At 44.7% G+C, this 12,149-nt stretch overlaps 3 protein-coding genes across 3 annotated transcripts; 2 read left to right on the top strand and 1 right to left on the bottom strand.

Annotated features, from left to right (window-relative positions):
• Nucleotides 1-1,367: 1,367 nt before the first annotated feature.
• On the top strand, nt 1,368-3,002 carry BJ212DRAFT_1509415 (uncharacterized protein; the record flags this gene model as incomplete). Its single annotated transcript, XM_041341637.1, has 11 exons — nt 1,368-1,441; nt 1,469-1,491; nt 1,527-1,551; nt 1,616-1,696; nt 1,747-1,840; nt 1,915-1,980; nt 2,023-2,058; nt 2,133-2,198; nt 2,322-2,448; nt 2,575-2,610; nt 2,704-3,002. The coding sequence occupies 11 exons, from the start codon at nt 1,368-1,370 to the stop codon at nt 2,862-2,864; spliced, it is 789 nt and encodes a 262-aa protein (XP_041198911.1). The 3' UTR covers nt 2,865-3,002.
• Nucleotides 3,003-7,194: 4,192 nt separating this feature from the next.
• Nucleotides 7,195-11,007, top strand: BJ212DRAFT_1315395 (P-loop containing nucleoside triphosphate hydrolase protein; the record flags this gene model as incomplete). The annotated part of the gene is made up of 8 exons (XM_041334157.1): nt 7,195-7,902; nt 7,953-8,809; nt 8,857-9,223; nt 9,276-9,701; nt 9,778-10,432; nt 10,485-10,833; nt 10,886-10,939; nt 10,990-11,007. Exons 1-8 carry the CDS (start codon nt 7,233-7,235, stop codon nt 11,005-11,007), a joined length of 3,396 nt encoding a protein of 1,131 aa, XP_041198910.1. The 5' UTR covers nt 7,195-7,232.
• BJ212DRAFT_1315393 (uncharacterized protein) lies at nt 10,957-11,947 on the bottom strand. The gene is made up of 4 exons (XM_041334156.1): nt 11,891-11,947; nt 11,611-11,834; nt 11,307-11,555; nt 10,957-11,253 (listed from the first exon to the last, which is right to left on the bottom strand). Exons 1-3 carry the CDS (start codon nt 11,920-11,922, stop codon nt 11,332-11,334), a joined length of 480 nt encoding a protein of 159 aa, XP_041198909.1. The 5' UTR covers nt 11,923-11,947; the 3' UTR covers nt 10,957-11,253; nt 11,307-11,331.
• Nucleotides 11,948-12,149: the final 202 nt, after the last annotated feature.

Below are 12,149 nucleotides of genomic sequence, written 5' to 3'. Positions count from 1 at the left end.
CCTGTGCTGGACAGAGCACAGCCCATCAGGTGACAATTTATGCTGTCAGTCCATCTTAGGGGACCTACCAGTCGACCATCTGTGGTTATCGATTGCAAGATCATTAAAGATGATACTGTTTGGAAGTCTCATCATGGGGCACTATGGCAATGCCATGAGGGTGGTCAAGTTATGGCCATATCAACATCAATTCATTACCCAGTGCTTCTTGGAGGCTTTGTTGCATAACAGCTTATCTTACCAGGACTGTCAAAATATTGATTATGAGTACTATTTTGTTTATCTTTAGTTTTTGAACTGATGCTAGCTGTCTGTCTCTAGTGGAGTTTACGATGGGAGTGAGATTCCATTGGCATCATCTGTGTGACACGGTGAATATGTTGTTATTATTATTTTCAAATATTGACAATAACAAACAATATCAACTAGTTTGACCACACACTGAATTCAAGTCTTTCAGATCTTAGGAAAGTGATAGGGTACTGTCTGAAGCCTTCCAAGGATCTGGGCTTCTGTCTTAACACTGATGAAGGGCAAACAAGGATTGCAAGGATGACAGCTGTGCTTGATCAAGGACAAGATCAAATGCTAGTGGCCTTTGACATGAGTTAAAAGTATCACCAAATCATTTACCTCACTTCACTTCTTAGCATTGTATTGTGATAGAGATACTTGGCCTCCAAATGGCAAAAGAACTCTGGCATTATATGATCCTTCACCCAATCGCATCTAACCCAAATGTCTGCATTGCTGACTTATACTGGGATCAAGTTCTTGACCAAGGGGGAAATCCTAATATGAGGATAATCTCTCTGATCATGTGTCTCATCAGTGACTTATATCTTTTTGTTGTTAACTTAGTTTTGACTTTATTTTAAGTTCTACAAATACTGTCAGAAAGCACTCAATCACAATCTCAACAGGACAGGTGATGCAGCTGTGATCAAGCTTTATTGTAGAATTGGGCACATTCATGGTCCTCCTCTGACAGAGATTCAAGACATTGGACATGATCTGGGATACATCAGGTATTTGTTCAATCTTCATTTCCTACAATAAATTCAAGTCTCTGATTTGCTTCAGAGACATCAATGTCTATGGCATAGACAAAGACAGAAAGTGTAGGAGAGCGAATATAGGTGCCCTATTAGAATCTATGATCATGCTCCAGCTCAGGGTACAGTGGACACACAATACCTACAGCCTCCAATTGATGATTCTTTTTTTCATCTAAAGTTGAGGCCTTGAATAATACACTAGTATAACCTGTGTAGTTTCTCCACGTTGACTTCAACTTGCATCCTGTACTACCATATATTCTGAGCTTCTCTATTTCAGCATTGTTGTGCCTCACTCACTCTTTCTTCATGGACAAGGACAGCCAAGACAACTTAACTTTTGAAAAGCTCTCTGATTTCAAGCTCCCCCTCACTTTCCATATGTATGCACTACTGCTTATTTTTTGCAGGCCACACTCTGCACTAGTTCTCAGTGAGAGGGATCAATACCACATCCGTCTGTTCCAGAGTTACTTGAGAACCTAGAACTGAGGTGTGTACATTTCTCTTTTGTATGTAACTTCTTCATGATGAACTGAATGTCAGGCCTTTTTCAGACCTCTATGTCTCCTGCTCCTGGTAGATAGTAACAAGCCATTGACTGTACCCTCAGTGGTCTTCCACACTTTCAACTGTATGTACGCTTTGTTTCACCCTTATTTTGACCCAGTTGCCACTATTTATACAGGTGGAATGAATGGACAATGTTACCCATTCATACCATGATAGTCCCTTGTCTTACTTCAAGTCTTGTCCATGTGATTGCTTGGAGTTCCCATCTGGTAAGTCTTCTGTTCTGTTCAACACATGCTAATTTTTTGTTGGTTCTTTGCACCTGCCAATTATACTTCTGCAGGGGGAAGAGAGTCTCTTTGCAACCCATTCTCTTCGCCCAATTATTCTTCCTCAGGAGGGTGGGCAGGTACAGCATGGGTATGAGTATAGCTAGTGTTTGTACTTCAAGTCTCTCACCTGTGAGATCACTTGGAGTTCCTGTCTGGTAAGTTTTTTGTTCTGTTCGACACATGCTGATTTCTTTTTAGTTCTCTGCACCTGCCAATGATACTTCTGCAGGGGGAAGAGAATCTCTTTGCAATTTATTCACATCCCCTGATGATTCTTCCCCAGGAGGGTGAACAGGTACAACATGGGTATGAGTATGGGCAGGGGGAGTACTACAAGATGGGAGTACTAAACATTTTACATCTTGTGCTTGTTTCATCTCAAATATTTTTTCATGATCCTTGACATTTTCTTCTTTAGCAGTGTGAAGAAGTAATTGGTACTAGGTGGTTAGCGACTAGCACTACTTATCCTAAGAGGCACGAGTTAATTGATCAGCCCAAGAGGACTGCTATTGAAGCACTTCCTTCAATTATGTGCAAGGGAAGTAAGTGAGCAAAGGAGTTATAACTTATGTCAGCCTAAGAAACTAGAATGCAGGCTGTATGTATACCTTTGAATTTCTATGCCAAAGAATCGACTGTGAGCATGGGCAAAAATCGACCGATGTTAGTATCACAAGAGCGGGATGAACCATTGGAAGATATGTGTGAGTGTATTGGATGTCAGATGCCAGTGCAGCAGATGTAACGTGCACAAAATCAACCACACCCTATGGAGTGGCTGGTCGCAAGGGATATAGTGCAAGTGAAGAACTGCGCTAAACTACTGGTCGTGGGTCGGGTATTCTTGCAAGAGCTCAAGGGTAAGATCCTAGCAGTATGGAACTTCAGAGCAGTTGAATTGCACAGGATTGTCAAGAAAGAGCAAAATAGATGGATTGCACAAGGTCTACAAAAATAACATGAGAACGACTCTCCTATAGAGCTGAGTCCAGGGGAAAGGGAACTACTCAATCATATGTACTGTGGTTGTTTATATCGTAGCACATGAATGTCCAGAATGCGTAGGCAAGAATTGTAGTGTAGTTAGTGAGTGCGCAATGAGTCTATAGGTAATAAGACATCATGCACTGTGGAACATGAGTAGATGTGTAATAAGACCTGCAGCTCATTTAGCAATGACATTTGGGAAAAATAATGCACCAGTGGAGATAGGTGGACATGGATAGGACATGGGAGGGTGGATTCCTAGGACCAGACCAGAGTAAGAGCGGATGGGTCAATATATATGGATTTAATGATCCGCACTTTATCTCCTTTCCTGAAGGTGAGAACAACTGTGCTATTGACCATATGCACCTAGTGCCGGTATGATCATCACAGTGGTTCACACTGCAGCAGTCTATGTTGCTATGTAGGGTAGTTCTCTGCACCTGCCAATGATGCTTCTGCAGGGGGAAGAGTGTTTCTTCACGACTTATTTGCATATCCCAATGATTCTTCCCCCAGGAGGGCAAGCAGGTACAGCATGGGTATGAGTATGGGCAGGTGGAATACTACAAGACAGGAATAGGTATGTGATGATGTAGTAGGACTCAGAGAATGTCAGTGTGAGATGAGATGGGATAATTAAGAAAGTAAGTCGATGTAAACCAAAGTAGAGCATCATCTAAACAGAATCATTCAGGCCTGTATCATGATATTTAAGTGAGTTCAGGTAGACTTTTGAAAAAAGTGTATCATACCTATCTGAACATTGCTGTGAATTTTGTCACTGCATGGAAAACTGCATGTATGGCCACTCTTGTGACACTCATAGCTCCCTGGATCGCCCTTCTCACAAGTGTTTTCAATCTCTGTCCAGTGTTTGTGCTAGCACCGATGGTGGGAGTGTCATTGGGAGTGATGATGGGTGAGACGGCAGGAGCAGATGTGATGGCATTAGGCTACATGATGATAAGTTGATGGTCTACACTAATTAGTTACATACCATCACCCAAAAAAAGTCAGCCTGATTCTACCACATTTCATTAGCCAAGCACATATTTCATAAAAGTCCTTACAATGATCATCCTCAGCATGGTCCCCATTGTTCCATTGGCACTGAATACATCAGAGCCCATTTAATTTGATTGTGCTGTTATTGTTTGATCAGGGGGCAATACATCTACTTCTGGGTATCTATTATGTACAGAATTATGTGTCAATTGAAGTTCTTTGTCACATATGATTATGTGATATGTCACACATGTTGTGCTGAGTCATTCACTGCAGAGACAGTAGCTAGCCTAAGGCTCTAAGCAGACCATTTTCTGACTTCACCTTATTGATTTTGCCAACACAAGCTTGCAAATACCTGACTATTCAGCTCTGCAAATTCAAGATTTTGACATTGATTTACGGTAACTTTCAGCAAGGTAAGATTTCAAAATTATGTTCAAGTCCTTGTTACTAACACCTACTAGTACACTATGATAGCAGACTGCAACACCATCAAGCTTGACTTGCCCACCTGGGTGAGGTCATTCAAGTTCAGTACCACCTGCAGAAGACAGGGTCCAATGGCAAGTGCTATCTAGTCAACAAACTAATGCTAACTATTGCATTGTCCACTGCTATGTAGGCTATTGATATACTGCTGCAGCAGGACTGCATCAATTTTACCTAGCCTGCAGGAGACACAATATTTGACAAATCCAATGAGTTCAAATTGCCCTTACCTTTACCTTGCCCTGCACAATTGACATCTGGTGTTTCAAGGTAATGTGTGAATTCCAATAGCAATGTGATTGGTACTGACAACCTCATGGACAACCAGATATGTGCAGTGTCTTTCATTCAGATACAGGGGATCAATCTCAATCATCCAAAAGCCCATTATTGTCAGGTGCAGTGACACCCAAGCCTTCACTACCACTCTGATGGTAGTTGTAACTCAATTGCAGAGTGTTCAACATGCAACCCATGCAACCAAAGCTGGTAGGGCTGTGACTGTATTATAATATACCCTATATTTGACTTTGCATAAGGTAGGCACCCATCATATCTTGTTGTGCATGCTCCAGGCACATTTGTGGATAGTTTGACATGGCAGGGGCACCACTCAGCCATCTCTGAGCATCACCTTGGGGTGTGTACATTGTGGAGGGAGAGCAGAGAGGAGGCAGCAAGCCTGCAGGATGTGGAGGATCATAGGTATGTCTAATGTAAATGAGTACTAGCATCTACTCATTACCCTTAGCATTTCTTCCAAAATAAGATATACTTCAAAAACACTATTAGGATGTTGCACTCACTATGACCACTTACATGCTGCCTCACAACTCAGCTGTGGTGTCGTAATATGCAGCTGTATACAGGACCACTTGTCTGCCACTCATCCTTGATAATGTTTTTGATGAGCGAGGCAAGGTGATTACATAAATGTCACTGATGCAACACCACTCCAACAGATGCTGCAGTTTGTTTGATATGCAGAGTAACATGGTGTATGGCAAGTCACTACTGTCAAAATGAGTTAGGAATTAGAGGGGAGCATAATATGTGCACATGAGAGTGAGTCCACATGCTCTGCTGTTTAATTTTGATTGGATGCTCAACTGCAGTGTACATACATGGTAGTTGATACACCCAACTAAGTGGGAAGAAATCAGCAAAATTTGGCTCAATCATCATATTCCAACCACTGTTACTCATGAACTCAAGAGCAAGGTCAACAGTGGAGGATGGTGAATGCTCTGATTTTCTATATGAATTCTGTGTCCTGTGATTTTAGCAAGCCTGTACATACTACTCACACACCATCTGTATACAAGTGGCATGAATGAGCAATTGGTTATTTGATTATACTTATTTCGAAACACTGGTTTTGTGTGCCAATGGCACCATTTATCAGGAAAGCTGTGTCCTGCTTCCATCCAATGCATCATGAAGACATGTGAGCTTATCATATTTTAACTCATGGACATTGGATATCTAGGTGCTACTGTTTCCAACACTATCACCAAAAAATGAACACCAGATAATTGGAGATGACTAGAGGTGAAAGATGGTGGCACCAGGCCAGAACATTGCCTAGGAGACTTGTAATGACAGGAGGATGCCAAGGGCAATCGATATTGAACCTATATCTTAACTCATGGACATTAGATATCTGGGTGCTACCATATGGCCAAGTCTTCCAATGCTACCATCAAAAAGTGAGCACTGGATAATTGGAGATGACTAGAGGTGAAAGATGGTAGTGCCAGGCCAGAACATTGCCTAGGAGACTTGTAATGACAGGAGGATGCCAAGGGCAATCAATATGGAGCCTATATCATAACCCATGGGTATTGAATATCTAAGTGTTAATGCATAGTCAAGAACTAACAAGGTTGATCCTTATTTACCATGTTTGTTTACATTGATCACATCTAACTAGAAAAACCTAAGCCTCAGCAATTTCCTGATGGAAGTGTTACCTTGCAGTGGGAACTCTCCTGAGCACTTCCTGCATTCCTCTGGAACTCTCCTGTGCTCCTCCAGACATTTCCCGCACTCCTCCAGAAGTCCTCTAGCACTCCACCAGAGTAGCCAGCCTCCAGAAGTCCTCCAGACTTCATCAGACCATCATCAGACCTCATATGAAATGAAGGGCACATACTCAGGTAAGGGGCACAGCATACAAGCTGAGGCCAAGCCCCTCTGAGTCAGTCTCTCTCTCCCTTGAGCAAAATGGTTCTTAACACCTTCACACTCATCCTTTCTCCTCAAGCCTGACTCAGAGTCCAGTGTCACATGCAAAACAATAAAAACCAGACCAAGACCCCACCAAAAAAACAAATTGGAATAGCCATCAAGTGAACTGATTTTAAGAATTAATTCAGATCAGAATCTGAGTGAAATCTTGTCATCACCAAAATGAAAAGCTCAGATAGGTTGGTTTCGCATTTTGGTGAAGATGAGTCATCTACAGCAAAGCAGCATATAGTAAGGACTATCCCATCCCATTTCCCTCCCTTGCCTCCCTCTTATTTGCTGGTATTTTGGCATTGTATGATCCATATGGAGGTTGTGTTTGGAGTTGTTTGTTCTCTGAATCCATGGGGCCCCCTTGTCCTCGCGGTGGGATCCTGTTTTGCTGGCTAAATCCTTGTCGTCTGCATCCCCGCAAGATTGAGCAAGGATAATTAGAGATTTAGAGGATGTCGTGTTCCACCCACCCCCCCAAGTCTGGTTAAACTCCCGAAGTACGAAAGGAATTACTAATTTACAATTATATAAGCTCTAACCACTTGATGTTATAGTACTTACTCTCAACAACTCTAGCTCTCACTACGACTTTGCTATGGCAGAGAATGACCTTTACAACCTTGAAGTACTCTCGCTAGTCGCTAAAATTACCCAGGAGATTGACAACTATACTGGCATTAACGATAAAACACTCGCTGAATTTGTCATTTCTCTTCACGATCAGTCTAAATCACTTCCCGACTTCAAATCACAGCTCAGTAATGCTGGTGCTGAATTCCCCGACTCATTTGTTGGGAACGTGGATCGTTTAATCCTGAGCTTGCATCCGAAACACAAGAAGAAATCCAGTTTAGTTACTCATGGCGCATCACACGCCCAAGCGAGCGGAGGTGCACTTGAAAAGGACAAGCAGAAACGACTTTTCCCTGGGCTCGCTGTGCCAGACAAGGAGGAGGATGTGCTCATGAAAGAGGTAGACGATATGATGGCTCAGTTTGAAGGTGTTGCGAAGAGGGCAAAAATAACAGACGAGAACGAGAGGCCTACGAAGCGGGAGCGAAGAGACAGATCTCGGTCACGGTCACCACGCCGTCGTAGTCCAAGCCCTGACAGGGGTCGCAATTACAACTCAAGGAGGGATGATTGGAGAGGGAGAAATGCAGACGAGCGACCGATATTGTTTAAAATATACAGTGGCCGAATATCAAGCCTCAAAGATTTCGGCGCTTTTGTGCAACTAGAGGGCGTTGCGGGACGTATCGAAGGTGCGCAAAGCATTTTGGTCCTCAACATTGTTTTGCTAACATACTTCCAGGCATGGTGCATGTTTCAAATATTCAGCAGGGTGCACGTGCGAGCTCCGCGTCGGATCTCCTTGGTCGTGGACAACAGGTCAAGGTTAAGGTGATGAGCATCGCGGGCAGCCGTATTGGTCTATCTATGAAGGATGTAGACCAAGCTACGGGTCGCGATCTCACCCCTCACTTACGGATCAGATCTGAAGCCGAGATGGAGGAAGAGCGCGAACGAGCGGCTCGCGCGTCTTCTGGGGCGAATGCTGTGCCATTGCGCTCAAAAGACGAACCATTAGCGACTCGATCCGCCAAACGTCTGACCTCACCTGAACGATGGGAGATTAAGCAGCTTATCTCATCTGGTGTCATCGATGCTTCCGAGTATCCTGACCTTGACGAAGATTCCGTCAATCCTGTGGCTCGAGCGGAGGTTGAGGAGGAGCTTGACGTCGAAATCAGGGAAGAGGAACCGGCATTCTTGGCTGGTCAGACGAAACGCACTCTCGATCTCAGTCCTGTGAAAATTATCAAAGCTCCTGATGGCTCCCTCAACAGAGCAGCCCTAGGAGGTGCAGCTTTGGCTAAAGAGCGACGCGAGCTTCGTCAGCAAGAAGCGAATGAGCAAGCTGACTCTGAAGCTCGAGACTTTAGTGCACCATGGCTCGACCCTATGGCGAAGGAATCAGACAGAATGTTTGCTCAAGACATGAGAGGTAATCTCAAGGATCAAAGAGCTGGTGAAGTACCTCAGTGGAGGGAATCGACATTCAACAAGGCTACAACATATGGTGAAATTACAAGCCTCAGTATACAGGAGCAGCGGAAGAGTCTACCCATTTATAAGCTTAGAGACGCTCTGTTAAAAGCCATTGACGAGGTAAATCGATTTTTTTCCAAATTGTTTGTGACTCATTGTTTTCATAGCATCAAGTTCTCATTGTTGTCGGAGACACTGGCTCTGGAAAGACAACACAAATGGTTCAATACCTCGCGGAGGCTGGCTTTGCTGATAGAGGACGTATTGGCTGTACACAACCGCGTCGTGTGGCCGCTATGTCAGTCGCAAAGCGTGTCGCGGAAGAAGTGGGATGTCGTCTTGGCCAAGAAGTTGGCTATACTATCCGTTTCGAAGATTGCACGAGTCCGGAAACCAAGATCAAATATATGACGGATGGTATGCTGCAGCGTGAGTCGGTGATTGACCCACTATGCAGCCAGTACTCCGTGGTCATGCTTGATGAGGCTCACGAACGGACCATCTCAACTGATGTTTTGTTCGGTCTTCTTAAAAGCAAGTTTGTGCACCTTCATTTTGTTGACATTTTCTGACGCCTTGCTTGCAGAGGCTGTCAAGAAGCGACCCGAGCTAAAGCTAATCGTCACCTCAGCGACTTTGGACGCCGAGAAATTCTCGAAATATTTCTTCGGGTGCCCAATCTTCACCATTCCTGGTCGCACATACCCCGTAGAGATCCTTTACACCAAAGAGCTGGAATCCGACTACTTGGACGCGTCATTAATCACCGTCATGCAAATCCATCTGTCCGAGCCTCCGGGCGACATTCTCCTCTTCTTGACGGGCCAGGAGGAGATTGACACATCATGCGAAATTCTCTTTGAGCGTATGAAAGCGTTGGGCCCAAAAGTGCCAGACCTTATCATCCTCCCCATTTACTCCGCCCTTCCATCCGAAGTACAGTCGCGTGTCTTCGAACCCACTCCTCCTGGCGCCCGCAAAGTCGTTATCGCCACCAACGTTGCAGAAACTAGTTTGACTATTCCTGGGATTTACTATGTCATTGATCCCGGATTCTCGAAGCAAAACTGCATATGACCCGAGACTAGGAATGGATTCATTGGTGGTCATGCCTATATCCCAGGCACAAGCACGGCAGCGCTCTGGTCGTGCTGGTCGCACAGGTCCAGGAAAGTGCTACCGTCTATACACAGAGGCTGCCTACCGGAACGAGATGTTACCCACTTCTATTCCCGATATTCAGCGGACGAATCTTGCCCATACTATCCTCATGCTCAAGGCAATGGGTATCAATGACCTTCTTAGTTTTGATTTCATGGACCCACCGCCGGCGCAGACCATGATAACTGCGTTGGAGTCATTATACGCGCTTTCGGCGTTGGATGACGAAGGTCTTTTGACTCGTTTGGGCCGCAAGATGGCTGACTTCCCCATGGAGCCGCCGCTTGCAAAGATGCTCATTGCCTCTGTCGAACTTGGTTGCTCCGAAGAAATCCTTTCCATTGTGGCCATGCTGTCCGTCCAATCTGTCTTCTATCGTCCAAAGGAGAAACAGGGTCAAGCCGACTCTAAGAAAGCTAAATTCCATCAGCCAGAGGGCGATCACCTTACCCTTCTGACGGTATACAACGGCTGGAAAGGCGCGAACTTTTCGAATCCTTGGTGTTACGAGAACTTTATCCAGGCAAGAAGCATGCGGCGTGCGCAGGATATTCGCAAGCAGCTGGTGGGTATCATGGACAGGTGCGTGTAAATTCTGGATGAGTTGATTTCGTAACTCTGACAATCTTCTCAGATACAAGCATGATATTCTATCGGCAGGGAAGGATTACAACCGTGTGCGGAAGGCGATATGTTCTGGTTTCTTCCGGAACGCAGCCAAGAAGGATCCTCAAGAAGGCTACAAGACACTTGTTGAGGGAACACCCGTATATATCCATCCCTCTTCCGCTCTCTTCAACCGCGCGCCTGAATGGCTAATCTATAACGAGTTGGTGTTGACCACTCGCGAATACTGTCATAACGTCACTACTATAGAGCCAAAATGGCTTGTAGAGGTTGCACCTCAGTTCTTCAGAGTCGCCGACGCCAACAAGATTAGTAAGCGGAAGAGGCAGGAAAAGATCGAACCATTGTACAACAAGGTATGCACTGCATCCATACGGGACATGCATCTGGGGCTCACGCATTTACTAGTACGAGAAACCCGACGAATGGCGACTATCAAAAATCAAACGAAGTGCACGCTCGGTATGTAGTCATCCAAATGCTGCTTGATTATGTGCTAATGCTGCCAATAGAGTCAAACATTTGGTTGAAACTTTCCATAGTTGTTGGAGTAATTTACTATTTATTTGTAGTTGTAAAGTATGATGTCACCGTTGACCAGCCTGCTGCAGTTTGCTGCTCGATGTCCACACTAGATCACTTGAAAGGTCGCTGGTAGTGGCGACATGGTTCTAATGTTGCAATTGCTTACTAGGCCACCAGACATCGCGCAATGACCTATCCACTTGGTGGCCAGATGATCCACAATACCCGATAGATAATGAAAGTCTCGAAGACTAAGAATAGCGATTAGTATTTCTGAGACTGGCTTAGCGATGGGAGCACATACTGGTATATTTGCGTCGACGAGAGCATTAGCCCACAAATCGCATAGCATCAGCATCTACATAGTACTTCGCAACCTCTCCCGCTTTGACCACTGGTGCTGTTGGATCGGGCACCAACATGAATGATTGGAAGAAGACTCTAGGCTGTCCATCGACTGATTTAATCGGTGTCGATACTGGATTGCCAGCAGGACCGCGTCCATGAGTGACATTACCAGAGACCGTAACAAGAAGTGATGGGGGTTGAGAGCCTGTGATGGCATGAAGCATGTGTAAGGGTTCATATCACTGCAGGGCATCACAAACCTGGTATAGGATGGCAATCGTAGGACTGAACTTCATGCTTGGTGCTTGGCATATCTTGGATAAGTTTTTTCACACCCTCAGTACCTTGACATGGATTTCCGTTCCACGTCAAGGTCGATGAGGAGCGATAAAACTTAGGTAGGTCATCCACCCTTGTAGGTGAGTCATATGTGGTGTAGTACAAACGCGTAAATGCGTCTGCTGCCCTTGTTGCGATCTCGATACTTATCACAGTTGAAATTAGGATTTCGGTAATACAAAGTGCGATTATAACACCTACTCATTTCGAGTAAAAGTTGTAGCTGTGGTCATGGTTCAAGACAAAGGATTATGAGCGCCTGCATCTATAGATCTCACGTAGAGCTCAAACGGCACTACCTGCCAGTCACGTGATTGCAGACGCGTTGTATTTGTTGCTCCCGATGATTATTCCTACAATATGATCAATCACTGAATCAGGAGTTTCCAAATATAGCGCCATTTGTCAATTCTGTTGTTTCTGCGTACAAACCACATCAATGTCTCCACCGTGACTCAGT

This window comes from Suillus subaureus (assembly GCF_016647635.1).
Source record: "Suillus subaureus strain MN1 chromosome Unknown BJ212scaffold_2, whole genome shotgun sequence".
Lineage (NCBI taxonomy): Eukaryota > Fungi > Basidiomycota > Agaricomycetes > Boletales > Suillaceae > Suillus > Suillus subaureus.
This window is presented reverse-complemented; position numbering and strand designations above follow the sequence as displayed.

Bases quoted from the DNA above. Each gene is read 5' to 3' on its own strand.
- BJ212DRAFT_1315393 (XM_041334156.1), bottom strand. From the start codon at position 11,922: ATGACCACAGCTACAACTTTTACTCGAAATGA. The intron at 11,835-11,890 runs GTAGGTGTTATA...AACTGTGATAAG, and splicing joins ACAACTTTTACTCGAAATGA to TATCGAGATCGCAACAAGGG. The intron at 11,556-11,610 runs GTTTGTGATGCC...ATGCCATCACAG, and splicing joins CGATTGCCATCCTATACCAG to GCTCTCAACCCCCATCACTT.